The 26838-nt window shown below is 34.2% G+C and overlaps 1 protein-coding gene and 1 pseudogene across 1 annotated transcript; both read left to right on the forward strand.

The window, feature by feature from the left end:
• The first annotated feature begins 2 nt into the window (after positions 1–2).
• LOC120148375 lies at positions 3–20916 on the forward strand (annotated as a pseudogene).
• Positions 18755–26838, forward strand: LOC120148376. The gene is made up of 4 exons (XM_039161518.1): positions 18755–18765; positions 19648–19649; positions 25776–25906; positions 26077–26838. Exon 4 carries the CDS (start codon positions 26188–26190, stop codon positions 26836–26838), a length of 651 nt encoding a protein of 216 aa, XP_039017449.1. The 5' UTR covers positions 18755–18765; positions 19648–19649; positions 25776–25906; positions 26077–26187.

The following is a 26838-nucleotide window of genomic DNA, read 5'->3' on the forward strand; positions in this document are numbered from 1 at the left end:
CAATGCTCGGAGATAGAAAACTAAAAAAGAAAATAAAAGCTACCTTGATCTCTCTTGCTTTCTTTACCTTTCTTCAATGGTTCTTATATACAGGGGTCCAATGTAGCGACTATGAGGTTCTTTTGTTTAATCATTAAAAAATGGTTTAGTTGCAAGTGTTCTTTTGTTTTGAGGTGTTGATGGAAGTTTACTTTCATGCAGGAAAATATTATGAGAGTCCCATATGGGGTGAACGAGGAATATTTTAAGTACTCATTGTTTCTCATTTTCTGCAACCGCCTAACAACATCTGCTGTTTCTGCTGGTTTTTACTGGTATGCAACCATTACTGGCAAGTTGCTGCGATTATATGTAATATTTTTGTGTTTTTATTTATTTTCCATGGGCCTTATGACCTTATGAAATAGCCTAGAGATGAACCAACTATCATAAAAGATGGCAAGGTTGACCTCCATATTTTTCACCATTTTCATTTTCTTCTGTTTTTTTTTCCCGTAAAAAAGCCTTATGAAATGCCTACTTGATTCTCATAAAATTAGGTGCACGCAACTTTCTGTCCTTGTTGGTTAGGATGTCTATGATCGTGTAGAGAAAGAGATGGGATCCCTTATCCATGCAGGGTCTTCCACTGTTGTGCTGTGTGATGACTTGCATATGGTTAAGGAAGCTAAAAGTGGACATGATGTAAGCAAGTCTTCAGAGCCAGCTGATAATGTTACTGAGGGTGGGAACAGAAAACGTGATTCTGAGAAAGGATCAAAGAAGAAAAAGGGAAAATCCTCTGGGACAAAAACAGTGTCAACTGAAGGTGATTCAGACAACGAGGATTACATTCCCATCAAATCTAAGAACAACAGAAGAAGGCAAGGATACAACTTCCTCTCAAGTTGCGGTTTCAAGAAAAGTAGCTAAGAAGGACTCGATCAAAGCGCAGTAGGAAAATGTGCCTTCAGAAGAATGGTTAATGCAAAAACTTGCTGCTCTGATACCTGATTTCGAAGAGCAAGGTCTATAAGATCTTGTTATCCATCGATTAGCAAATTAGTTTTTTTTTATTGGACTTGTGATGTATTTGGTGGTCTATCTTTCAGGTGGTGATGATCCTCAAACAATTCTTAAATATTTGGCTGACTATTTAAAACCTAAGCTAATAAATTATTGGAAGGAGAGAAGAAAGGCATTGTTCACAGAAAATGTGGAGAAAATGAAACATTTGATCGATAATGTGCAAAGGAAACTTGATGAGGTTGGCATGGAAACATCACAATTGCTTTTGTTTAGGTTTTTTTGGTTCTTTTATCTAGTATTATGTGTACCCATTTCTCTTGGAAATGTTGTTGATTTCCATATTCTGCACTTTATGTTAACTAATATTTCTTCTCTCTTTACAAATCTTGTCTTCTTGCAGTCTTTCTTAAATTTGCAGCTTTACGAGAAGGCATTAGATTTGTTTGAAGATGACCAATCAACTTCTTTAAGTTCTTCCTACAATGGTTTATTTCAAAGAGATTGCTTCAGTGATGAAATGGCTTATGACGAGCTTGTTCTGTTTGATAGGTTACTTTGCACAGGAACTTGTTTAGAACCATTGCCACTTCAATAGTTGATATGCTTTTCTGTAATCTGGTAGGACTTATTATGTACCACTTGTTTCAATTTACTTCCTATGCTCCTATTCTGATGATGTGAACGTATGTCTAATGGTTTGTGATTCATCCGATATAGGACAGTTGAAGATTCTCAAAATTCAGAAGCATTTCCCATATCCCTGGTGAAAGAACTGCTATAGTATGAAATGATTCATAACCCATTTAAATTTATGACATGGATAAAGCTGTGTGGTCATTAGTTTTGATACACTGCCTTTTGCTGGTTCAGGCTAAGAGTCTTCCTGAAAATCAGTCAAAAATGGCCCTGGCAGTTGTTGAAGCTTTGGAAGGGAAGGTCAGTTATTGCTTTCTAAAACATGAATTATGTGGACTTTGTCGTAACCGGTTTTCGTCCGGGCACGAAATATTTTACTTGACGGGAAAATTGATGTGAATAAATGGTTTTGAAAATAATTTGGGAGTCGCCATCGGCCTTTTGGGTCAGGTAGGTCGAATACCTAAGAATTATTTTTTAACAGAGTTTTTAAGAAAACATCAGTTAAAAGATGAACTGATCTGCGTTTATAACCAAAAATTCTTTATTTTAATAATAAAAAGGGATTCGTGGTCGGTTACGTTTAGGGAATGATTAGCACCCCTACAACGCCCAAAATTGGTACTTTTTAATTATAAATTGTCTCTATTATTAGAAATTTAAAAATTCAAAATATATTTAATTCATAATTATGTTATTTCAAATAATTTAAAGAAAATATATTAATATGTATAAAATATTTATTTATTTAGAAATATCAGAAAAAGGCTTCTAGGTGATTTAAGACAGCTCTTTTCTTCGATATTAATAAATAAATAACTAAAAAAACATTTTTTCTAAAAAATAATTAATATATATAATTTATAAAAAACATGATATTTATTTATTTAAGAATATCAGAAAAGAACTTCTAGGTGCTTTAAGACAGCTCTTTTCTTCGATATTAATAAATAAATATTAAAAATGTAACAAATTTTCATAAAAATGATTTAAATAAATTATAATTTTTATAATATTTAATATAAATATATTTATAAGACTAAGATAATAATAAAATAATAATTAAAGCCATAATTAAAATATAAAAGTGATAACAAAATAATATTGTAATTAAATAATGATCAAAATAAAAGAAATTAAAATTATAAAACTAAATATAAAGTATCAAAAATAAAGATAATAATTTGAAAAATTATGAAAGATAATGGTTAATAGTGTAATTTAACCTAATTAATTAATACGAGATTAAAATAAAAAATACTAAACTATAAGGGACTAAATTTGATATTTACCTAAATATATTATTTAATACTGGTAAGGACTAAAACATAATAAAATAAAATTCAAAAACTGAATTAAAATGTTCAGAAATTAATTTCAGTGACTAAAATGAATAATTATAAAACTTGGATGGCTACGGAAAGAGTTTAGCCATGCACGAAATTACAGATATACCCCTCCCAAAACGACGTTGTTTGAGGAGGGGTATAAATCCCCAAACGGCTGGCCCGAAGGGCCAGCTCTCTCATTCTCCTTTCTCCCTTCTCTCTCTCAAACGAGAGAAATTTTTTTCTCTCGCTTCTCTCTAAGTTTCCCTCGCCGGAGGGAAACCGGCCACCGTTGGCCACCTTGTTCAGGCTCCGATCGCCGCCGCCGGCCGCCGGCTCCGGTGGCCGGAGATTACCAAATTACACCAAATTAAGGATTTGAGCTCCTAAAGGCCAAATCCGACCTCCTTTTACCCTAAATCTCCTTAGATCGACCTAGATCTAAAGTTTTTTTTTTTACCTTTGACTCTCGGCTTTCCGACGACACGAGGAGGCTCCGATGACTGCAATTTCCTCGGTAAGTTTCTCTCTTCTCTTTTCTTTCGATATTTGGCTGTTGGGTTGTTCTGTGTTGGCTTGCTGTGGTTATCCCTTCCTTTCGTTTTTTTTTTGTTTTTTGTTCTCTGTCTTTTTTTTTTCTTTTCTGTTTTGTTGTTGGTTGTGAGTTCGTGGCTCGTCTCTGTTGCCCCTCCTTTATTTTGCAGGTAACGGTGGCTTTTATAGCCACCACGGTGCTCCTCTCTTACTGGTTAAAGAGTGGAACCTTTGGTGAGTCACCAAACTATGTGGTGACTCACCCCATAGCTGAAACGTGGACGGCCGGCGTGATGTTTCTGGAGTCTTCGAAGAGGCGGTGATGTCATGGCTACAGCGGGGTGGAACACCTGGAGGTGGCAGCTGAGCTCTTCTGGAAACATGAGTCGGCGCCGCGCGGGGCTTCTGGAAACGGCGGATGATAACCTAGGGTTAGGAAAACCCTAGGGTTTCATTTGCTGGAACCATCTGTGGACCTTTGGATCTCTCAGATCCAACGGCTGAGATCATTGGCGGCTGGCTGAGAAGAATGAAACCCTAATTGGGTTTAGGGTTTCTGTTAGGCCATTTCTGATTGGAATTGTAAACGGACTTCGGGTTTTGGGCTTGTAAAATGGGCCTCCGGGTCCTTTGGGCTTGTAATATATATATATATATATATTAATAATAATAATAATAATAATTTTAATAATAATAATAATTAAAAATAATTTTAATGAAATTGAAAAATTAGTGTCTACAGATGCCCCTCTTTGCTCATTCTTGTGTTAACAAGAATAGAGCAAAGATGAAAAAGATAATAATTTTTTCATTTAGCTTATTTTGAGTAATATGGAAATGTTGAAAACATTCTGCCCAGAGGTCTTATGAACATCATGCACTGCAGGACTTACAGATGACCCTAAGGTTTTGAAAACATCAAAAAGCTCCCGAAGGCTTTTTGGAAACATCATGCACTGAAGGACTTACAGATGACCCTAAGGCTTTGAAACATCAAAAAGCTCCCGAAGGCTTTTTGGAAACATCATGCACTGAAGGACTTACAGATGACCCTAAGGCTTTGAAAACATCAAAAAGATCCCGAAGGCTTTTTGGAAACATCATGCACTGAAGGACTTACAGATGACCCGAAGGCTTTGAAAATATCAAAAAGCTCCCGAAGGCTTTTTGGAAACATCATGCACTGAAGGGCTTACAGATGTGGGAAACATCAAAAAGATCCCGAAGGCTTTTTGGAAACATCATGCACTGAAGGACTTACAGATGACCCTAAGGTTTTGAAAACATCAAAAAGCTCCCGAAGGCTTTTTGGAAACATCATGCACTGAAGGGCTTACAGATGTGGGAAACATCAAAAAGATCCCGAAGGCTTTTTGGAAACATCATGCACTGAAGGACTTACAGATGACCCTAAGGTTTTGAAAACATCAAAAAGCTCCCGAAGGCTTTTTGGAAACATCATGCACTGAAGGGCTTACAGATGTGGGAAACATCAAAAAGATCCCGAAGGCTTTTTGGAAACATCATGCACTGAAGGACTTACAGATGTGGGAAATAGTTTACTAAGTAAGAAACTATGAAAATCGTTTTTTTTTTACTTTTCAACAATTTTATTTTTAGAAAAGATTGAATGAGAAACTAGGAAAATCGTTTTCTCATTATTTTTTGAAATAACATGTTGATTGGGTAACATGCCCCAATCTCAAGATAATGCTCATTTTTTTGGATTGTGTCCATCTCTTCTTCAGATATTTGCATGATTCTTGTATTTGTGGTTTTGAATACCTTCTTTGTGTAAGGTATTTTTTTACCCTGAATCTTCTTGTTCTTCAGAAGATCTGTAAAACTTCATGTTTGAATGCACTCAGATGTATCAATGTAATGCATTGTCTATTGTGTAAATGATATTCTTATGAATGCATGAATGTTGATGCAATCTTCATTTGACTTCAAAGTGGTGAACTCGATCTTCATTCAGTTCATCATTTATTGCTAGGGTTACCTCTGGATATCAGTATCGCAACTTATGCTATCAAGCTTGCATTCATGCAGAATTATCTGATCAACTTGTATCTTTGCTGTCTTCTTTGCTTTATGAAAGTCTCAGAAGAATTGTTTCATTTGTGGAATTCTTGTCGTAGTCAGAACTATGACCTTGATGCCCCATTTTATCTTGGATAAAACCAACTTTATTTGTTTGAACTTGTGTAGAAATCCCATAAAGTTTTCATCTTTGAAAAGAGAATCTGTCATCTTTAAAAAGAGAATCTATCATCTTTGAAGAGTGTAGATGTAGATATGCCTGACTCAGCAGGGATTAATTAGGAGAGTAGAGTTTGTTCTGATTTGACTCTTGAAACATATCACAAGGAGGATTTATTCCAATTCCTTTCATGTCTCCACATCTAATTGGATCTCGAACAAAGCAACTCAAACCATATCATGTAAAGATGTTTAACAACAACCTATTGTTTGATCTTAGTTGGCTCCACTAGTTTCTTGTTGTCAAAATTTTCAGCTCTCCTTCTGTGGAAAGAAATCTTCATTATATCTCACTTTTAATCTTGAAGTTGAAGAAAACAGACTTCATCTTGGATCAATAAATGAAAACCATATGATCGCAACATTGGTTCAGCATCAGAATAACAGGTTTGTAAAACATTTGACAGTGCATTCATCCTTTCATTGTGGCTTCTGCTCAGATGTTCGTAAAATATTTGACAATACATTCATCATTTCCTGTGGCTTCTGCCAAGGTTTCTCAATCATTGAAACTCATTGTCTAGTGTTCAAAACTTTTGAATGATGTCACAAGACCATTTGAGAACAAAAACTCAATGGGGATTCAAGTGTAATGTTGGTATGACCAAAGAGTTGGTCAAATTTACAAGATATGCTGGTGTCGAATTGAATAGAAGACACTAATTGATCTTGATATCATCTCGGGCAAAGACAAATGTGATACTGATCATGTTTTCTTAGGCCTGTAAATGAACTGAACGTTCAGCAAACCGTTCATGAACCGTGCGGCGGGAAGTTCGTTTATGTGCGTTTATTTATTAAATGAACGAACATGAACAAGATTTTTTGTTCGTTTAATTAAATGAACGAACATGAACATAGGTCTCGTTCGTTCATTTACGTTCGTGAACGTTCGGTTATGTTCGTTCGGTTATGTTCGTTTATGTTCGTTCGATTATGTTCGTTTATGTTCATTCATTTATGTTTAACCTAATCTTCTTAAATCAATTTTGGTGACCAATTTGTAAGTATCTTAAAAATATTAATTAATATGATATTCTGATGACCAACTCCATAATTAATCCAATTTTATTTGGAGATTAAATCCAATATGTTAACCTGTGAGGCACCTCGCACCTATATTCATTTCCCCCTTTTTTTCCCAAACCCTAGTGTTCATTAGAGAGTGGAGACGATCACTGAAAGCTTCAAAACAAGTTATATTATAGTGCAATATGAAGTTTTACATGTTTGTTTTCATTTCTTTCTCTGTTTTATTTGGCTTAATAGTTGATATGTAAAGTTATTGCAGGTATCTTCACATCTAAAACTCAAGAAAACATCATACTTCTTTCTAGAAATAGATGGGAATATAAAGGTAACAATCGGAAGTATACGAGCATCAGTAAAGAGAAAAATATATAGAATTTACCAGAAAACAAAACAAAGGTTTCTATGCAATTTCTGAAAAAGAGTGTAATAGGAGAAAATGATTGTTCATATGTAATCATGGACCACTAAGATAAATGTTATAGCGTTAAATTAAAGTTGTGTGAATCATTTAATATCTTTAAAAGATCGATCGAAATATTTGATATCTTCAAACATTTCATCACTGCTAATCAACTCTTATGCTATTTATCACTGTAGATTTGGTTGATTTGCATTGTCGACTATTTTTCATGAAAGAACAATGGAAGGTAAGGTCTCCAACGTTTATGTTCGTTTATGTTCGTGTTCATTTATGTTCGTGTTCGTTTATGTTCGTGTTCGTTTATGTTCGTTTATTTATTAAATGAACGAACATGAACAAATTATATTCCTTAATAAACGAACATGAACAAAAAAAATTTTGTTCGTTTATGTTCGTGTTCGTTTATGTTCGTCTATTTATTAAATGAACGAACATGAACATACCTCCGTTCGTGTGCGTTCGGTTCGTTTACAGGCCTACGTTTTCTTCTATAATGATCTTTGTAGAAAGTAGAAACACATCAACTGTAGGATCCATGTACAGAAAAAAGTTCATGAAATTCTTGCTGCTGGGGATGAAACGCACGTGATAACCCAAAATAGATGAAAACTCGGTTTAGTCTAGCTGGCAATGATAACCCCAGTAATAATCGGGAAAGAGCAATATACATGAGCTTCTCTCTTCAATGTCATCAATTAAACAAAACTGATGTGAAAAACAGCTTCGTAACCTCAACAATACGGTTGAAACTAACTGACAGGAACCTCAAAGAAATATTTTCAATAATTAATGACACATAAAAATTCAGATTTCGAGGTCTCGAGGAACTGATCCTTGGATTGAATGGTCTACAAAGGGACCATCTTTGTTCATGCAACCATGATGTAACTTAACAAAGAACACACTGTCAGGTGACACATGGTTTAAGAAGATTGGGTATTTGAAACCATACCTGCTGAATAAATATTTGTTTAACAACAAGACCCTAATGCAACTGCCTGATGAACGAAGCAATTATGTATAGTCAGATTGACTGTTATTGTTTCACCATTTTCATTCTTCATATCTTTATATCTCATTGGAAATATTTGTTTGAGTCAATGATCTTGACATAGGATAATATGGGCTTTCAACATGCCCAAAAAAATACCTCAACATTCTTCATTCTGATTGAAAGGGTTTTCAGCATGCCCCAACATTTTGCTGATATAAATGTTCAGAATACATCAATATTTCTGATTCTAATTGAAATGAGCTTTCAGTCTGCCCCAATATCTGCTTCTGATTCAACTCTCAATGTATGTTTAACTGAAATGTCATGATCCCCACGAGGTCTAATTTTGACAATGAACTATTGTAGGTACTTGTGGCTTTATTCGTGCCCCAAATCTGTTTATCTTGAATACTCTCATTCTGGTGTCACTAAACAGTAATATTGTCAAGTAACTTGAGAAATTCTCTTGATATTGTCACAAACTTAAGAAGTACTCAATCATTCTGACAGAAACGTCTGAGATATGTGTCTTCTGAATGAGGTGAACATTTTCTGTATCTGGAGGGATTTAATCGGACATAGCAATATAAATAGCTTGGTAATCTGTTCCAGGCTGACACAGTGGCTTATCATCTTTCAGTGAAGGTCATCTTTGAAATATACTTTTATGTAGGAGAGAAACCAATTTATGCAAACAGTAATCTGATGCAATGGCAATACTACATATACAATGGTACAAGCTCATCAAAAATCCGCACCCATGCAACATGTTGATTCTGATAACAACTCATCTGATTATGAAGCGATCTTTCAGGATGATTTCATATATTGATAGTTCTTCTGATATCGAGGAAATCATGAATTCTGATTCTGATGAGGAGAGTAAACTGTTATACTTGACAAAAATGGGATTCTCAGAGGCTGAGGTTTCAATAACCATGGAGAGATGTGGTTCAGATTCATCAATTGCAGAATTGACAAATTTTATATGTGCTGCTCAAATGGCTAAGGTTACTGACACATTTCTTCCGGTAAAATATAGGAAGCCATTATGCAATGATCCCAATTACAAGCAAAGGCGAAACTTGGGCTATGATTTGTGGGAAAGGAAGAAGCAGAGGAAGCTTGAAAAGAAGCTTCTTAATGAAGATGATCATGCAATTCATCTTTCAATTCCAATGATCGGTTCTGGGGTTCTTACCAAACCAGATCAGATAACTCAAAGAACACTTCCAGAAGATGCTATTGAGTCTTCTTATTTCTACTATGAGCAAATTCATCTTTGAAGTTTGATGATTGGTTTTTGGGGTTCATACCAAACCAGATCAAATAACTCAAAGAACACTTCCAGAAGATGCTATTGAGTCTTCTTATTTCTACTATGAGCACATGGCACTTGCTCCAGTTAATGTTTGGACTGGAATATCACAGTACTTATTCGATGTAGAGCCAGAATTTGTAGATTCGAAGCATTTTCATGCTATTACACTGAAAAGGGCTATATTCATAATTATGCCAATTGAGAACAGATTTTCTCTTATTCTGCTTCCTCAATGTGCTGATGCTTTTCCATTGACAAAGAAATGATGGTCTTCCTGGGATCCAAGAACAAAGTTGAACTGTTTATAAACATGTACAGGAAGTGCCAAATTGACAGAAAGGATCTGTAAGGCTCTTGAAGCTTATGACAATGAAACACCTTCGAGTGTCCAGAAGTATGTTCTTGATGAGTTCTTGAAAATGGAATCTGGTATGGATTAGAAGGAATAAAATGGTTCCACTTGACCCTGATGAGGTAGAAATGCTTCTAGGTTTCCCTAAAAACCATACACGAGGAGGATCTGCTAGAGAAACATGTTACATGGTGGTATTAATGTCCTGTCTCTTTTCTCTGGGATCAATGATGCAGAAGTTGCCTTTTACTGTCTTAGCATACTTTTGAAAACAGATGTGCAAGAACTGAATGATGATCGGTTGGAGCAATTGATGAGTAGTTTTAACGAACTCGACCTTGTTGTCGGTGGCATCCAGTGTAACAACCTTACTGGAAGAAATAAAATCATTGTGATGGACTTGAAGATTTTTGTTGGTGCATTTACTTGCAATGATTGCTACAACAAACTGTCTCTTCTGCTGCTCCAATATACACACTGCCATAACATACTCTTCCCTAACCATGGACAGGTTTAGTTGATGGTAAAACTGATTATCTCAACTTTTGGAATCTTGTACGGCATACAAATGTAGAATTTGTTCCAATGTCTTATTCTGTGCCATAAGTCCTTAAATTCAAATTCAGCAATCTTCTGAAGGACATAATGGATATCATCTTGACAAAGAAAATGATCGGCCTAGAAGAAGTAGCAATGATGTATCAAGACTTGAGCCAACATCACGGTATAACCAGAGTGCAGGTAATGACTTGTTCATGGTTCTATGATGTAATCTTCTAGAGAACATGAATTAATGGATGGGGAAAATAATTTGTCTGGTGATGCTTATTGCCCTCAGCATGAGATAAACGATGATCTTTCTTGATGAGCTACTAATAATGTCATAGGAGAGTATCACAAGTTCAATTCTCCAGACTTTCTGGCTTCTTGGACCACTGGCTTTCAAAAATGTGAAGTGCTTCATTATTCTGGCCTCGTTCATTCTTTTGTTTCTACAAAAGAGGTAGAATAAGCAACAATTGCTTCAAAGAACTTTCTTATTTGAGATTGTCCTGTTTAAAAATGTTTTTCTCCTTTCTTTGAAGAATGAAAGAATTTTACAAATTATTGCTTTTCTCAGGTTCACAATAGAATCAGATCATAAACAATGAGTTTAATGAATATCAAATAAATCAACTACACTCTTAAATCATTCAAAAATCATAGTCCTATGGCAAGTGTCAAAACTATTGACTGATTTAAGGTGTAGGTGGATTCTGGTAAAGTAGGTTCTTTCAAGTTGGTTCAGTATGTCGTTTCGGCTTCCACTAACTTGAAGAAATGGTTGTTATGTTCATCTTGTAGAGATGCTTCTCGATTCCAGAATCTCAGGAACGTCTTTGGGATGTGCGGTGCTTCTTTTAAGAGCTTAAAATTGTCTCTTATATCGTTGTTGCACCGTTCAATATTCGAGCCGCCTTTTCAGGTTTTCAACTCGAATCCTCCTTTGGTTCTAAGATGTTATTTAAAAATTTATATCTTGAACCCTCATTTTATCATTTTTCATATCATGCATTAAAGATTTTAAAAACCAATTTTTGCAAATAAAAATCAATCTTGAGAGGCGGAATGAATTCTAAAGATATTCTATTTTGCTTAGAAATCCATGTATGATTAAAATGGACTTTTCAGGTACGTAGGCCATGGCTTGTGGTTACGAAAGAAAGGGATAAAAATGCCCAAATAAGTGTTTAAAGGTAATCAAACCAAGGATCAATTCATTCTGATGCCATCAATCTTGTTTTGTTTGACTTGGATCTGCCTTGCTGGGGATTTTTCCATCATCTGGATCCCTCTAGACTGCCAAATTTTGGATTCATTTCCATTTTCTCATATCTCCAGCATTTCTTGCTCTTCTTGTTTGTACTCGATCAACCTTGTAACATGAGGCTCAATAAGTCACCCATCTTGATTCAGTTTTTTTCTTTTTCTTCTTCTTTTTTTTCTTCTTTCTTTGCTGGATGAGTATAATACTTCAATTGCTTTGAGCACCTCCTTTTCCTTTTGCATTTTGGAGGTTTTCCATTATTCTTGATTGGATTGATCTTCAAGCACTCTGTATTTGACATACTTTGTAGTTCAAAACTTTCATGACTTCATGGAAACTTGTCTTCGTAATAAAACTGTATTGACAATCTTTATTCTTGTGAGCCAATATCCTTTACCTTGCCCCCCAATGTAGAGGGTGATCCTTGGTTAGGGTTGAATTAGAAGAAACATTATTCAGGCTTAAATGGGGACAACAAAGGATATATATATATTAAAGGATAAATGAAACAATGCCGTTCATCGTCTCAAACACAGAAACCTTTGTAAAAAGAGGTATCCACAGGGGGATGAATATTCAAGATTAACTTTATTTACATGAAAAAAATGTAATTAATGCATGATATATTTATTTCAATCAATCACTTTCCCCTTCTTCTTTGAGTATGCCCTAATCATTCGAAATTATCATCAATGATTTGGTTCATGATGCCTCATCTCGTCTCTTCTTGCAGTAAGATTCATGGATAATTGAAAGTTTGGTTCTTTTGAGGTCTTTTGGTTTATGATGGTTTTGGAAGGACAAATGTGTGACTTTTGAAGTCGTATATATGGTGGAATGTAGTATCATCAATCAACTCTACCCGAAAAGGTAAACATCTGGAGTAGGTGTCTCAAAAATAGGTGGAGACATTTCTTCGGAATCTTTGTAGTGTCAAGATTTAGTTTGAGTAATTGGCATTGGATGGGATATTGAAGATATAATTTTACCACTTGCTAATAGATCTATAACTCTTGAAAAATTAAAAGAATATTTAATCTAGTTGATACTCAATAATCTCAAGATTAAAATTTGACTCCTTGCTCATAACCATAAAAGAAACACATATTTATTTATTGCACAAAAAGCAGAGAAAGGAACAAAAAACAAGTTCAAACAAGATGCTGAAAATAGAAAGGTACTACAGTGGTAGATAACACTTCCACTTGTTCATGCATCATCACTCTTTTAATGTCGGTTGTGTAATAAGATCAGAGTCATTGTCTTCATTTGCCCCCCATTTCTTGATCATTTTTTGTGTCAAGACTCTTTTGTCAACAAGCATCTCTATTTCTTTTAACAGTTGCCTACAATTGTCCGTGGAATGCCCAAATACTCCCAAGTGAAAATCACAAACACTACTTTGATCATAGCTATGAGCAGAAGGGTTTGGTGACATTTTCATTGGTCTTGGTGTGATGTACTGACCTTTAACCAAATAAGGGTATAAGTCTGAAATAGAAGTTTGGAACACTTCCAAAGTTTTTCTTGATCGCATGACTTTCTTTGGTCGATCCGAACAGTTACTTGCTCTTTTTCTTTTGCAGTTGCGGGGATTCTGGATGCGACATACATTCACATCATCAGCTTTCGCTTTTTGATCCGTTGGGCTCTTGGATGTGACTTTTGAATTTTCTTCATTGATTACATTCTCAATTAAATCTCCACTTGTCACAAGATTCTCGAATTCCTTTGTCGGATTTGCCTGCATTAACTCGAAGAAAGGCACTGGAAGTGAATCACGAAACATACGTGATATCTCTTCTTCTAACATGGGAGGTTGAACTTGTGCTGCCACTCTTCTCCATCTTAAGGCATATTCTTGAAATCTTTCATTGGTTTTCTTCTTTACTCTTCGAAGATCCATACGTGTTGGAGCTAAGCCTTTAACATACCGATATTGTCCCAAAAATGCATCAGCTAAATCTACCCATTTCTTGATCTGTTCTTGGGTCAACTGATTGTACCAGACTACTGCTGGGTTAACAAGGCTATCATGGAAAGAGTGAATTAATAGGTCATCAGAATTTAAATATCCTCCCATTTTTCTGCAAAACATTCTCAGGTGGATTAGGGGACAACTTGTGCCATCATATTTCTCAAAATCAGGCATTTTGAATTCATGGGGAATAATCAAATCTGGAACCAAGCTAAGCTCTCTTGCTTCTAATTCTTTGTGGGAAGTATCAACACATTTCATATTTTTGATTACTTCATCCATCTTCTTGAATCTTTCCTTATATTGCGAATAATGAACAAGGCTATTCTTTGGGTTCAATTGGGATGCCCCAGAGGGTTTTACCATTTTCGATTCTTCAATCTGACAGCATGGTTGCTCTTTATCAAATATCTCTTCTTTATCAGATGTCACATACTGAATAATTTGATTTGATCCATCTGGTACTGAATCTGATGTTTCTTTCCTTATATCCGGAGGTAACCCTGTCAATTGTTCTGGCCACTTATATTGTAGTCCCTCATAAGATTGCTCCATTGTTTTCATGATGATGGTACAGTAAAATAAATGAATGATCTTGGTTTTTACTGTTACAGAAACCTTTCATGAATTATTTATATGTTTTTATAATTAAAGTACATAACAATACTTAAATAAAAATGTGAAAAATGCATAAATGGAAAAATAAGAATGCAAAATGTGCAATTCAAAGGCAAACATAAAAGTATGAATGCAAAATGAAAAATGCAAAGATGCAAACTGAAAATGCATGTATGAAAAGGTGTTTCTCAAGAGTGATCATCTTAGAACAGATTTCATTGAACACAAAAGTTTCGGTACATCAAACAAAACTTTACATATAGGGATATCTTTCATTTCTAACTTCTCCAAAGCCCAGTTAGTTTCCATTCATGCTCAAAAGTTGAGTATTCAGTCTGCTTCATCTCCTTGTAAGGTCAGCTAAATCTATCATTTAAGAACCATATTGCTTGTCTGGACTGCAACTTCTTCCATGACATTCTTTTTCATCTTCTGTGTCACTTCTCGGAGTTGCTCATTTTCCCTTGTAAGAGAACCTTTCTGTCCAAGAAGTTCTTGAACAAGATCTTCATATATGTTGCAGTTCTTTTTCAGCTTGGTGACCCCTGTGATCCACTCTTCTGGGGTGTTTCCTATGCCAGCATTTCGAAAGGCTTGACTGATCTTCTGAAAATCTTCATGCATGGTTTTCATTTTGGTGCTCAATTTATCGTTTTCAATCTTCAAATGACGTATTTGAGCTTCAAACCTCAGCAAATCTTCTTCTCTCTGGGCGCCCCTACTGATATTCTTACCTTTGAAGACTTTTGGTATTAATCCATCAGGACCCTTGGTTACCAAACTAGGTCGATCATTTACCATAAATTGTAAGGTTCCATGATCCAAAAGACTTTGGACTCGGCGTTTGAAGGCAAGACAATTCTCGATGGTATGTCCTTGAGCTCCGACATGATATTCACAATGAACGTTGATGTCATACCAATTTGGATACGGAGGTTGGAACGGTTTTATGTAATATGGAGCTATTTCTCGTGCTTAAAGTAACTTTTCATACAAATCTTTATATGATATAGGTATAGCATCAATATGAGAACCGCCTTTTGTCTTGAATTGAACCTGAGTTTTAGATATCGGGAGCATACTAAACTTCGATGATTTCAGATTACATGATTTCTTCTCTTCTCTGGGAGCTTGTACAGTCGTCACCATTTCTTTGGTATCTCCAGACGATTGGTAAATACGAATGATGACTGTCTGTAATTTCTCCAATTGGTTAAGATCCGAAGTCCCTTGCATATATGAAATTGCAGGATTATCTTCATTAAGCTTTCTCTCTTTCTGTGCAGGAATCTATTCTCTTTTGGCCAAAACAGATATTCTATCCATCATTTTGGACATCTGCTCTCTTATTTCTCGTATCTCCTTTTGCTCTTCAATGGGCATACAATCTTTGGGTGCATAGCTCTTCTCTATCTTCAGAGTTCCCTCAGGATGTCTTTTCTTGGCCGCATCATATTTTGTTTGATCATAGAACTTTTTGTCCATTTATGATTTCTTTCTAATTTGATGAACAGTCTTTTCAGTTAACACCTTTTGGTCATGATCATGCAATGCAAACAAAAGAAAATAATTTAAACAAATTAGAGCAAAAATAACATACATGGGAAAATAAGAAAAAATAAAATGGTTAATACCAACTAATTGAAAGAAAAAATTTATTTATCATGGTATATAATAAATCCTAACCTCATGCTTTCTAGTTCCATGCTTTGTTTGGAAAAATTAACCTAACCGCATGATTTCTAGTTCGCATGCATTTATTCAGGGAGAAAAAATAATAATAAATTAAATAAATTAAAAGCTAGAGCTTATTTCTTATTTGTGTACACCTATGAACAGAGGTTCAATATTGTCTTAGATTAGGTGAATTTCTAGGGTTTATTATATGCAGAGTTTCAGTTCTAGGAGTAAAGGTACTCGAATTGTCCTTGTTGATGCCCCCTTGGGCTGTCAACCCTCAATCCTAGTCCATTACAGACTTAAACGGATCGAGTTCAATTCGAGGGGACACATTTCTCTATACCTTACACGGAGAATAAATTCTCACGAAGACATAGAGCATATGAACCCCGAAAGTTACTTGCTAGGTCTGACACGGAGAATAAATTCTCACGAAGACGTCGCTTTCACTCCCACTTAAAAGGGACAAACTCAATTATAGAGCTTTATGTTATGCAATGCAAGTGTTGTGTGTGAGGAGAAATGTTCAAACCTCTAACAGATAAATGAAATAATTAATACCTGAATAAAAAAACCAATATTAATATAAAAATAATAAAAATTTGAAAGAAAAGAATTAAAAATTAAATAAATGAATTTTTAATTTCTAATTAATAGAGACAATTTATAATTGATTTTAAAGTTTGACAAGGTCCCCAGTGGAGTCGCCAAGCTGTCGTAACCGGTTTTCGTCCGGGCACGAAATATTTTACTTGACGGGAAAATTGATGTGAATAAATGGTTTTGAAAATAATTTGGGAGTCGTCATCGGCCTTTTGGGTCAGGTAGGTCGAATACCTAAGAATTATTTTTTAACAGAGTTTTTAAGAAAACATCAGTTAAAAGATGAACTGATATGCGTTTATAACCAAAAATTCTTTATTTTAATAATAAAAAGGGATTCGTGGTCGGTTACGTTTAGGGAAGGATTAACACCCCTACAACGCCCAAAATTGGTACTTTTTAATTATAAATTGTCTCTATTATTAGAAATTTAAAAATTCAAAATATATTTAATTCATAATTATGTTATTTCAAATAATTTAAAGAAAATATATTAATATGTATAAAATATTTATTTATTTAGAAATATCAGAAAAGGGCTTCTAGGTGCTTTAAGACAGCTATTTCTTCGATATTAATAAATAAATAACTAAAAAAAACATTTTTTCTAAAAAATAATTAATATATATAATTTATAAAAAACATGATATTTATTTATTTAAGAATATCAGAAAAGAACTTTTAGGTGCTTTAAGACAGCTCTTCTCTTCGATATTAATAAATAAATATTAAAAATGTAACAATTTTTCATAAAAATGATTTAAATAAATTATAATTTTTATAATATTTAATATAAATATATTTATAAGACTAAGATAATAATAAATAATTAAAGCCATAATTAAAATATAAAAGTGATAACAAAATAATATTGTAATTAAATAATGATCAAAATAAAAGAAATTAAAATTATAAAACTAAATATAAAGTATCAAAAATAAAGATAATAATTTGAAATATTATGAAAGATAATGGTTAATAGTGTAATTTAACCTAATTAATTAATACGGGATTAAAATAAAAAATACTAAACTATAAGGGACTAAATTTGATATTTACCTAAATATATTATTTAATACTGGTAAGGACTAAAACATAATAAAATAAAATTCAAAAACTGAATTAAAATGTTCAGAAATTAATTTCAGTGACTAAAATGAATAATTATAAAACTTGGATGGCTACGGAAAGAGTTTAGCCATGCACGAAATTACATATAAACCCCTCCCAAAACGACGTCGTTTGAGGAGGGGTATAAATCCCCAAAAGGCTGGCCCTTCGGGCCAGCTCTCTCATTCTCCTTTCTCCCTTCTCTCTCTCAAACGAGAGAAATTTTTTTCTCTCGCTTCTCTCTAAGTTTCCCTCGCCGGAGGGAAACCGGCCACCGTTGGCCACCTTGTTCAGGCTCCGATCGCCGCCGCCGGCCGCCGTCTCCGGTGGCCGGAGATTACCAAATTACACCAAATTAAGGATTTGAGCTCCTAAAGGCCAAATCCGACCTCCTTTTACCCTAAATCTCCTTAGATCGACCTAGATCTAAAGTTTTTTTTTTACCTTTGACTCTCGGCTTTCCGACGGCACGAGGAGGCTCCGATGACTGCAGTTTCCTCGGTAAGTTTCTCTCTTCTCTTTTCTTTCGATATTTGGCTGTTGGGTTGTTCTGTGTTGGCTTGCTGTGGTTATCCCTTCCTTTCGTTTTCTTTTTTTTTGTTTTCTGTTCTCTGTCTCTTTTTTTTTCTTTTCTGTTTTGTTGTTGGTTGTGAGTTCGTGGCTCGTCTCTGTTGCCCCTCCTTTATTTTGCAGGTAACAGTGGCTTTTATAGCCACCACGGTGCTCCTCTCTTACTGGTTAAAGAGTGGAACCTTTGGTGAGTCACCAAACTATGTGGTGACTCACCCCATAGCTGAAACGTGGACGGCCGGCGTGATGTTTCTGGAGTCTTCGAAGAGGCGGTGATGTCATGGCTACAGCGGGGTGGAACACCTGGAGGTGGCAGCTGAGCTCTTCTGGAAACATGAGGCGGCGCCGCGCGGGGCTTCTGGAAACGGCGGATGATAACCTAGGGTTAGGAAAACCCTAGGGTTTCATTTGCTGGAACCATCTGTGGACCGTTGGATCTCTCAGATCCAACGGCTGAGATCATTGGCGGCTGGCTGAGAAGAATGAAACCCTAATTGGGTTTAGGGTTTCTGTTAGGCCATTTCTGATTGGAATTGTAAACGGACTTCGGGTTTTGGGCTTGTAAAATGGGCCTCCGGGTCCTTTGGGCTTGTAATATATATATATATATATATATATATAATAATAATAATAATTAAAAATAATTTTAATGAAATTGAAAAATTAGTGTCTACAGACTTGCCTATTTCTGATGATAATCACTACAAAAACATTGTGTTCTTGTTTCTCTTAACTTATTCATCTCAATTTTTTTTAAGGAGAGCAGATACTCTCCGTGTATTGCCTATTATATTTATTTAAGTTTTATTTCCATGAATTGTAACTTTGGATTTTGTATCCATCAGCGGGTGGAGACATTCATGACTGCACTGAGAGACCTGGCCGAGGAGAGGTTATGTCCTTTCTGTTAAGCTTTTCATGGCATATTTTGTGGCCTTTGGGCTTTTCCCTTTTACCAAAAGTTGGTAATTACGTTGGCCGTATATACTTAATAAGTTAGTATTCTATGCTCTATTTTTGCAGTGGGTTACTCCTGAAAAAGCTTGACAAAAAATTGGAAAGGACTCTTTTGCACTCATACCACAAGTTAGTCTTACTCTACTATATTGATTTGTAAAGCCACACTGTATCCATAACGTTGCAAAACCTTTATTCTCTTAAAGCTTTGCAGCAATATTTTATGAAGGCTGGGCCTGTGGTGGCATATCAAGGCATGCTTGTACATAATCATCTTACGTTGCTATCAAAATTCAAGATTACTCTTGGATTCAGTGGCTTATCTGCTAGCTCAAAACATGATCAATCTTTAAATATGTTTATGTTTGTTCTAATCTTCTCATATCAGTTTACGGAATGGTATATTATTGTCAAGGTTGTGAGATGTTGGATGTAGCAGTTACTAGAAAGCTTAAAATGTTATATGATGGAGCTTCTCACGTGATGTTCTTGTTTGTTGTTTTCAGGATTGATTTCTCAAGTTTCTGCTGAAACGGATCCAGTTTCTCTTCTGCCGAAAGTTGTTTCCCTACTTTACATACAAGTCGGTAGATAGAACACCCAATTATGGATTACCTATATCTGAATGTCTAATCATCATTTTAACATTCTTTTGCTAAATTCAAATATGGATGCTAAATTCAGTGGCTTATCTGCTAGCTCAAAACATGATCAATCTTTAAATATGTTTATGTTTGTTCTAATCTTCTCATATCAGTTTACGGAATGGTATATTATTGTCAAGGTTGTGAGATGTTGGATGTAGCAGTTACTAGAAAGCTTAAAATGTTATATGATGGAGCTTCTCACGTGATGTTCTTGTTTGTTGTTTTCAGGATTGATTTCTCAAGTTTCTGCTGAAACGGATCCAGTTTCTCTTCTGCCGAAAGTTGTTTCCCTACTTTACATACAAGTCGGTAGATAGAGCACCCAATTATGGATTACCTATATCTGAATGTCTAATCATCATTTTAACATTCTTTTGCTAAATTCAAATATGGATGCTATTCATAGGTTCACAATAGAGCTCTTCAAGCCCCTGGATGGGCAATCTCCATTGCTGTAACTCGATTGAAGGTATGGTGCCATAAAGCTCTCCTTTCCACACTTATTCTTTTCCCTTTATTTTTCACATTGTTTGCAATATTTCTGTCCATTTTCATTCTCAAATATGCTTTTTTCCCCGTCAGTTTAAACAGCCTAGATATTCAAAGGACAGTGATAAAATCTGAAACTTTTGTTGGGATATTGTTAATTCAGCATGCCACAAACTTTTGTATTGAACCCAAAGTAGCCAATGTCTTTTGTATCTGATGATGGCAAATTAGAAGGTTTTATAATGTAATTATCAGTATGACTAGCAGCAAACACAACGCCTCTTCATCTATAAGATACGCATTGAACACAAAATAACACCTAGATCTGTTTAGCTTAAGGCTATATGCATGAAATTGTTGCATAAATCATATATTGTAACCTTATCGGGCTCTAGTTTAAATAGTTTAATATTGCCATGTGATGCTTTTTTTGTTTCTTATTTCAGGATAAATTGGATGATTCAGCATACAAGATCTTGACAGATTTCCAAACTGCAGCGGTGACACTTTTAGCACTTGTGTCTGCTGCAACTGGTGATGCAAGTAAAGTTATAGAGTTTTACTGTTGATTTTTAAGCAAAGTGTCATACTTTGGCAATAGGCACAAAATTTCTGATTGTAGGGAACAAGGCTTTTTTTTATGTTCAAAAGATCTTGACAGTGCATTCCGAGTCTACTTTTAAATTGTACTTCATTATGTCAAGCGTTCTTACTAGCTAACCTTTACTTTATTGCACAAACTAACCCGCTAACTCGGTGACCCGCCCTGGGGACGATCTACATTATTTATGGTTCGGATTAAACAGTTAAAAATAACCTCTTAACTTTTAAATTTATACAATTTATTTCTATTTTTTATTTTATTTATTTTACAGCACTTTAAATTCCAGTATTTCATTTTTCTGCCCTTTAATTTTCCAGCATTTTATTTCAATCCTTTTTTAATTTTCAGCATTTTATTTTCTGTATTTGTATTTAAGCATATTAACTTACACTTCATTTTATTTTAGTCACTGATCTTGCTTGTGGTATATTTACATCTAGTGCTTATACTTTTCACTATTTACGTTTCAACCTTATTTATTTATCCTCTTATTTGGATAGTATTTTTAATCTTGGATGTTGGTTTAGAAAGTTTGCATGTTAGTCCCTTGTTTAGGCTAGTAGGCTACCGATATTCGACTCGTATTTTAGATTCGAAATCGAACTTGGTTATCTTTATTATTACTACCCTTTTACGCACATATATATATATATATATATATATATTATTCAAACTTTATTTTTTACATAAATCATTTTTTTTGTTATATATAGAAAAAAAAAATTCTTGTTGTGAGGGAAATTTATGAAGACATCTCCCAACTACAAGGGAAAGTGTCTTTTCGAAGATTTTTCGCACAAAAGGTTTTTTTTTGTATTCGGTAGTCTTCTTTGTTTTACATTTTTATTATATTATTTTTTATCTTGTTTTATTTTTTATTTTGTTTTGTTTTGTTTTTGTTTTTGATATAAAAAATGTAAGGTAATGTCTTTTTGTGAGGAGAATCTATGGAAAAGTCTTCCAACTACAATGGAAGTGCATTTTGTTCACACAAAAAGCATTTTTTATCTTAGCATTTCTAAAAAATTTAATATAATACTATATTTTTTTGAACTATATCATCCATAAAATTAAAGAAACACCATTTTGAGAGGGGGGTCCATGAAAAAGTCTTCTAATTATAAAGGAAGTACATTTTCAAGGATTGTTCGTATAAAATTATGTGATTTTACTTATAAAAAATATTTGCAATCTTTCGGGTTGAATAAACAACTTTACTCCATAAAAATATTTTGCTCTTTAATTTTAGGCTCATTGCTTTTATTATTTGTTATCATATTGTTATTTGGAAAACAACATTGTTTTTAGTTTTTTTTTAAATTGACATCTTTTTAAATAAATTTGAATGATTAGAAGGATCATAGTTTAAATATATTTTCGAGTTTGTAATTTTCCAAAATTTAGACATCATATAATCGTTTAAGTACCAAACTGGGTGTCGGAACCTTCTTTCAGGTAGGCCCAGAATTGGGCTTCGACTTGAATTGAGTGGGGTTAGAGTCGCCACCTATCATTTTAAAGCGATATTAGGTAGATCGGACACCATCTTACCTGATCTGCGTTGTACCAGAAATGTGTCGGGTTCGAGAGTCGGTTACGGTCAAGGAAGGATTAGCACCCTTGAATCGCCCTTTCGGTACCAATTAATTTGTCGTTGCCTTAGTTGCGAAAATTTAAAATTTAAATTTAAAAGTATTCGATTCGAACTACTTACCTCTAATTGATTGGAAAACGTACCCTTAAAAAGTCAAAAATGTTAGATAAGAAATAATAAAAAAATATTAAATGAATATTAAAAATAAAAAAAATAAAAAATAAAAAAAATTACAAAAAGAAATAAAGAATAAACCCATGGCTTACTTCACGTGGGCTTATTATGTTTTTAACAAACAAGTTAAAAAGCAAAAGCCATTTGTTTAGCCTCAATTACAGCAGTGCATTCCTTCCCGAAAGTCAGACTTGTAATATACACATCATCAAGTTGAATATTGAAGTTAGCTGTCATCTTGGTCAAAATCTTCCGAATTTCCTTACTAACATTCTCTCTCTGAGTGATGAGCTGGTTAGCATTGTATTGAGCAACAACGGCTTTCAAAGTATCATGAATGATTAAAGGCAAGACCATTTCATTGTAGTATTGCTCAATTGAAATGACAGACAAACGAGGAGATGAGAAAAATGGAGGAGCGATGGATCTAAGAAAAAAAAGCAATCAGAGCTGATGATCACAAGCAATCCTACGGCCAGAATAACTTTTCTTTTTCATTTTTTTGTTTCATAGTGGCGTATATCATCCCTCATCTGATTTTGATTCCACGTTTTTCTTTGTGTCATTTCCTCTTGATGCTTGAGTCTATTTATAGTATAAAGAAACCTATTTTTAGCTTAGATTTAGAGTCCTAATTGGACTCAAATTGCTTCGGTTTAGTGTTTCAATAGGACTCAAATACGTTGGTTTTTTTAATCTCACTAAATCGTGATTATTGAGTGTGGGGCCTGCAAAAATAATAAAATAATAAATATTACTAATAATAATAATAAATATATATATATATATATATATATATAATATTATAAAATGTTTTTGTAGACTCAGACAAAAACGGGTGTCTACACTGGGCGTTGTGGGGGTGCTCACCATTCCCCACATATAATCGACTCTCGAGCTCTTAATATTAAATTTTTGGTAAAACACATACTATTTTTCGTCTTTTAATGATTTTTTCTGAACTCATTAAAATAATATTTTAGGTATTCAACCTACCTAATTTGAAGGTTGATGGCGACTCCAAAATCAAATTATTTCAAACCTAAATTTTATCGTCTTTCCTCGAATTAATTTTTTAAGTCTAACGAATTCCCGAGGGAGACATTATGACAACACCTAATGATATACATGTGGTAGAGTTGAGTTAGAAGTGTGTAACCTTTGATTTCTAAGCTGTTGGAAGTGTCAAAGCTCAACCCAAGATAAATTTTTTCTTCCCCTTACTCTTGGAGTTTTTTCCTACTTCTCTATCTAAACAAGAATTAAGCACATGCATTACTGATATGTTTTAGAGGTTAGAAAGGCATTAAAAACACCTATTGTCAAAGGTTTTTGGTTTGAACTTCTTACATGAATTTTATACTTTTCCACCTTCAATAACATGTGCAATATTTTATAGAATGATATATCATTTTTTTATTAGATTATATTTATTAAAAATAGGGCTTAAATATAAAAAAGATACACAACCTATGTTCGTTTTTTCAGTTTAGTGTATAACGTTTATTTCGTTCCAGTTTGGTATTTAACGTTTCATTCTGTGACTCAAAATGGGTCTAGTCGTGACGGACCGTTAAGTTTGGTCGTTAACCCATTAAAAATGCCACATGACATATTTTTTAAATATTAAAAAGGATTTATGAAAATAAAAAATTATATTGTTCCAATTTAGTGCCTAACATTTATTTCGTTACAGTTTGGTGACTAACATTTCTTTCACTCTCTTCTCATTCTCCACCCAAAAACCTTAAATTGAATTCAAAAACCCTAATTGAATTCAAGAACCCACTGTTCTTCGTCTTCTTCCTTTGTTCTACTCCTTTGATCTTAACTCAACACAATGACAACCCAACACTCAAAACCATGTACGATTTCTCCTGAATTTCTTCTTCTCGTCTGGGTTTTTGCCAATGAAGTTATTCTTCAGCTTTTTAATATTGTTGCAGAGAAATAAGAAAATGAAACCAAAGAAAAATGAGTTGATAATCTTCAATCTTGCCATTTACAACTATTTCAAACTCATCTCACTTCTCACATAACTAATTCATTTCACTTATTATGAATCCTTAGAATCCCACCAATGAAATTAACAAACAAATGAAGAAGAAATGGAAAGAATGAATAATACCAAAAAACAAAAACACAAGTTATGAACTGAAAGAACAAAGCAAAAGCCACCCCAAATGGGTGAATTCTTGAGTGTGGAGTGGAACAAAGAAAAAAGAGAAAGAATAATGGGTTCTTGGATTCAATTTTGGGTTCTTGGGTGAAGAAGGAAAAAAGAGAAAAAAACGTTAGGCACTAAACTGGAACGAAATAATTTCTTATTTTCAGAAATCATTTTTAATAGTAAAAAATATGTTAGGTTGTATTTTAATGGGTTAACAATCAAACTTAATTGTCTGTCAAGGCTGAATCCATTTTGAGTCACGGAATAAAACGTTAGACATCAAATTAAAACGAAATAAATTTTAGACACTAAACTAGAAAAACGAACATAAACACATATTTTATATTTTAAGCCTTAAAAATATAAATAATAAAAATTTATGATATTTAATATAATTTTTTTAAATAAATAAATAAACAATAATTCCAATAGTACACTGGAAGAATTACTTTTTATAATTATTTTTGAGGTGTGTTTAATGTGCGGTTAGTTTTATTTTAAATTCTTATACGACTATTTATTGGACCGGAAAAGATAAAAGTGGAATAAGAAAAAATGGGTATCAAACGGCATCGGCGAGGCAAGTACCGTCAAAATGAGGACAGATCCAACGGCCCGAAACTTCCTAAACCATGGAGCACTTTCTTCTCTCTTCCTTTCGTGCGAACTCAACTCACTGAGTTGAGGACAGTTGAGTCACCCTCTTTCCTTTCCACTCTCCTTCTCCCTTACTTTCTTCCCCTACCTCCTCACCCTTCTGTCCTTTTTCGTCTTTTCACCTCTAGTCCTCCATCCGACGTCTCCCATCTTTCCACGTCACCACCGTCTTCTTCACCCTCCCTTCCCTTCCACCGTCTCTTTGTATTTTTATTTTAATTCCCTTTAGGTTTCCTAACCCAATTCTATGTCCTTCTTTCTTCGCTCCTTAATTTTCTTCGATTAGAAAAACGAAGAAATTTCCAAATCCTCAAATCGTCGGCTCTGTCAATTTTCTCATCAGATATTCTTCATAGCCAGGTATTTTCTTTCCTCAATTCAATTTCATTCTTTTATATTGTGTTTTATTTGTTTTTTATGCTGTTTTGTATTTCAGGTTTTGAGAATTTCTTTTATTTACTTTTATTTGTTTTTATGCTGTTTTTTATTTCAGGTTTTGGAAATTTCTTTTATTTCCATGTTTCTGTTAGGGCTTTGATGAGTTGGCGCTATATTCCGAAACGCTGAAATTATTATTTTTTTGATAAACATTTGGTTGAATTGAGGATTAGATTTTTGTTTTTTATGTGGTGTTTTATATTATGATGGCGATTGAGAAGAATAACTTCAAGGTTTCACGGGTTGATTCAGAGTTTTCGCCTGGTAGTAGAGAGACAACTGTGTCAAGTGATGAGAATGAGCTGCAACGTCAAAGCTCAGTTGTTGTTTCTGATGGTGATGATGATGGTGGTGGATTTGATGATGCTGATTCAGGGGCAGATTCGGACGACTATGATTTACTGGAATTAGGTGAAACAGGGGCTGAATTTTGCCAAGTTGGGAACTGGACTTGTTCTGTTCCTTATGAGTTGTACGACCTTCTTGGGTTGAAAGATATTTTATCTCTTGATGTGTGGAATGAGTGTTTAAGCGATGAGGAAAGATTTAGTCTTACTAAGTTATTACCCGACATGGATCAGGATACATATATGTGGACATTGAATGACCTTCTTAAGGGTTATAATTTTCATTTTGGAAGCCCTATTAAGAAGTTATTTGATATGCTCAAAGGAGGGTTGTGTGAACCAAGGGTTGCACTTTATCGAGAGGGCTTGAATTTCTTTCAGAAGCGGCAGCATTACCATCATTTGAGGAAACATCAGAATACTATGGTTGTCAATCTTTGTCAAATAAGGGACGCTTGGGTTAACAAGTGTAGGGGATATAGTATTGAGGAGCGGCTTCGTGTTTGA

This window comes from Hibiscus syriacus, unplaced genomic scaffold, assembly GCF_006381635.1.
Source record: "Hibiscus syriacus cultivar Baekdansim isolate YM2019G1 unplaced genomic scaffold, ASM638163v2 tig00110956_pilon, whole genome shotgun sequence".
NCBI classification, from domain to species: Eukaryota; Viridiplantae; Streptophyta; class Magnoliopsida; order Malvales; family Malvaceae; genus Hibiscus; species Hibiscus syriacus.

Bases quoted from the DNA above. Each gene is read 5' to 3' on its own strand.
- LOC120148376 (XM_039161518.1), top strand. From the start codon at position 26,188: ATGATGGCGATTGAGAAGAATAACTTCAAGGTTTCACGGGTTGATTCA.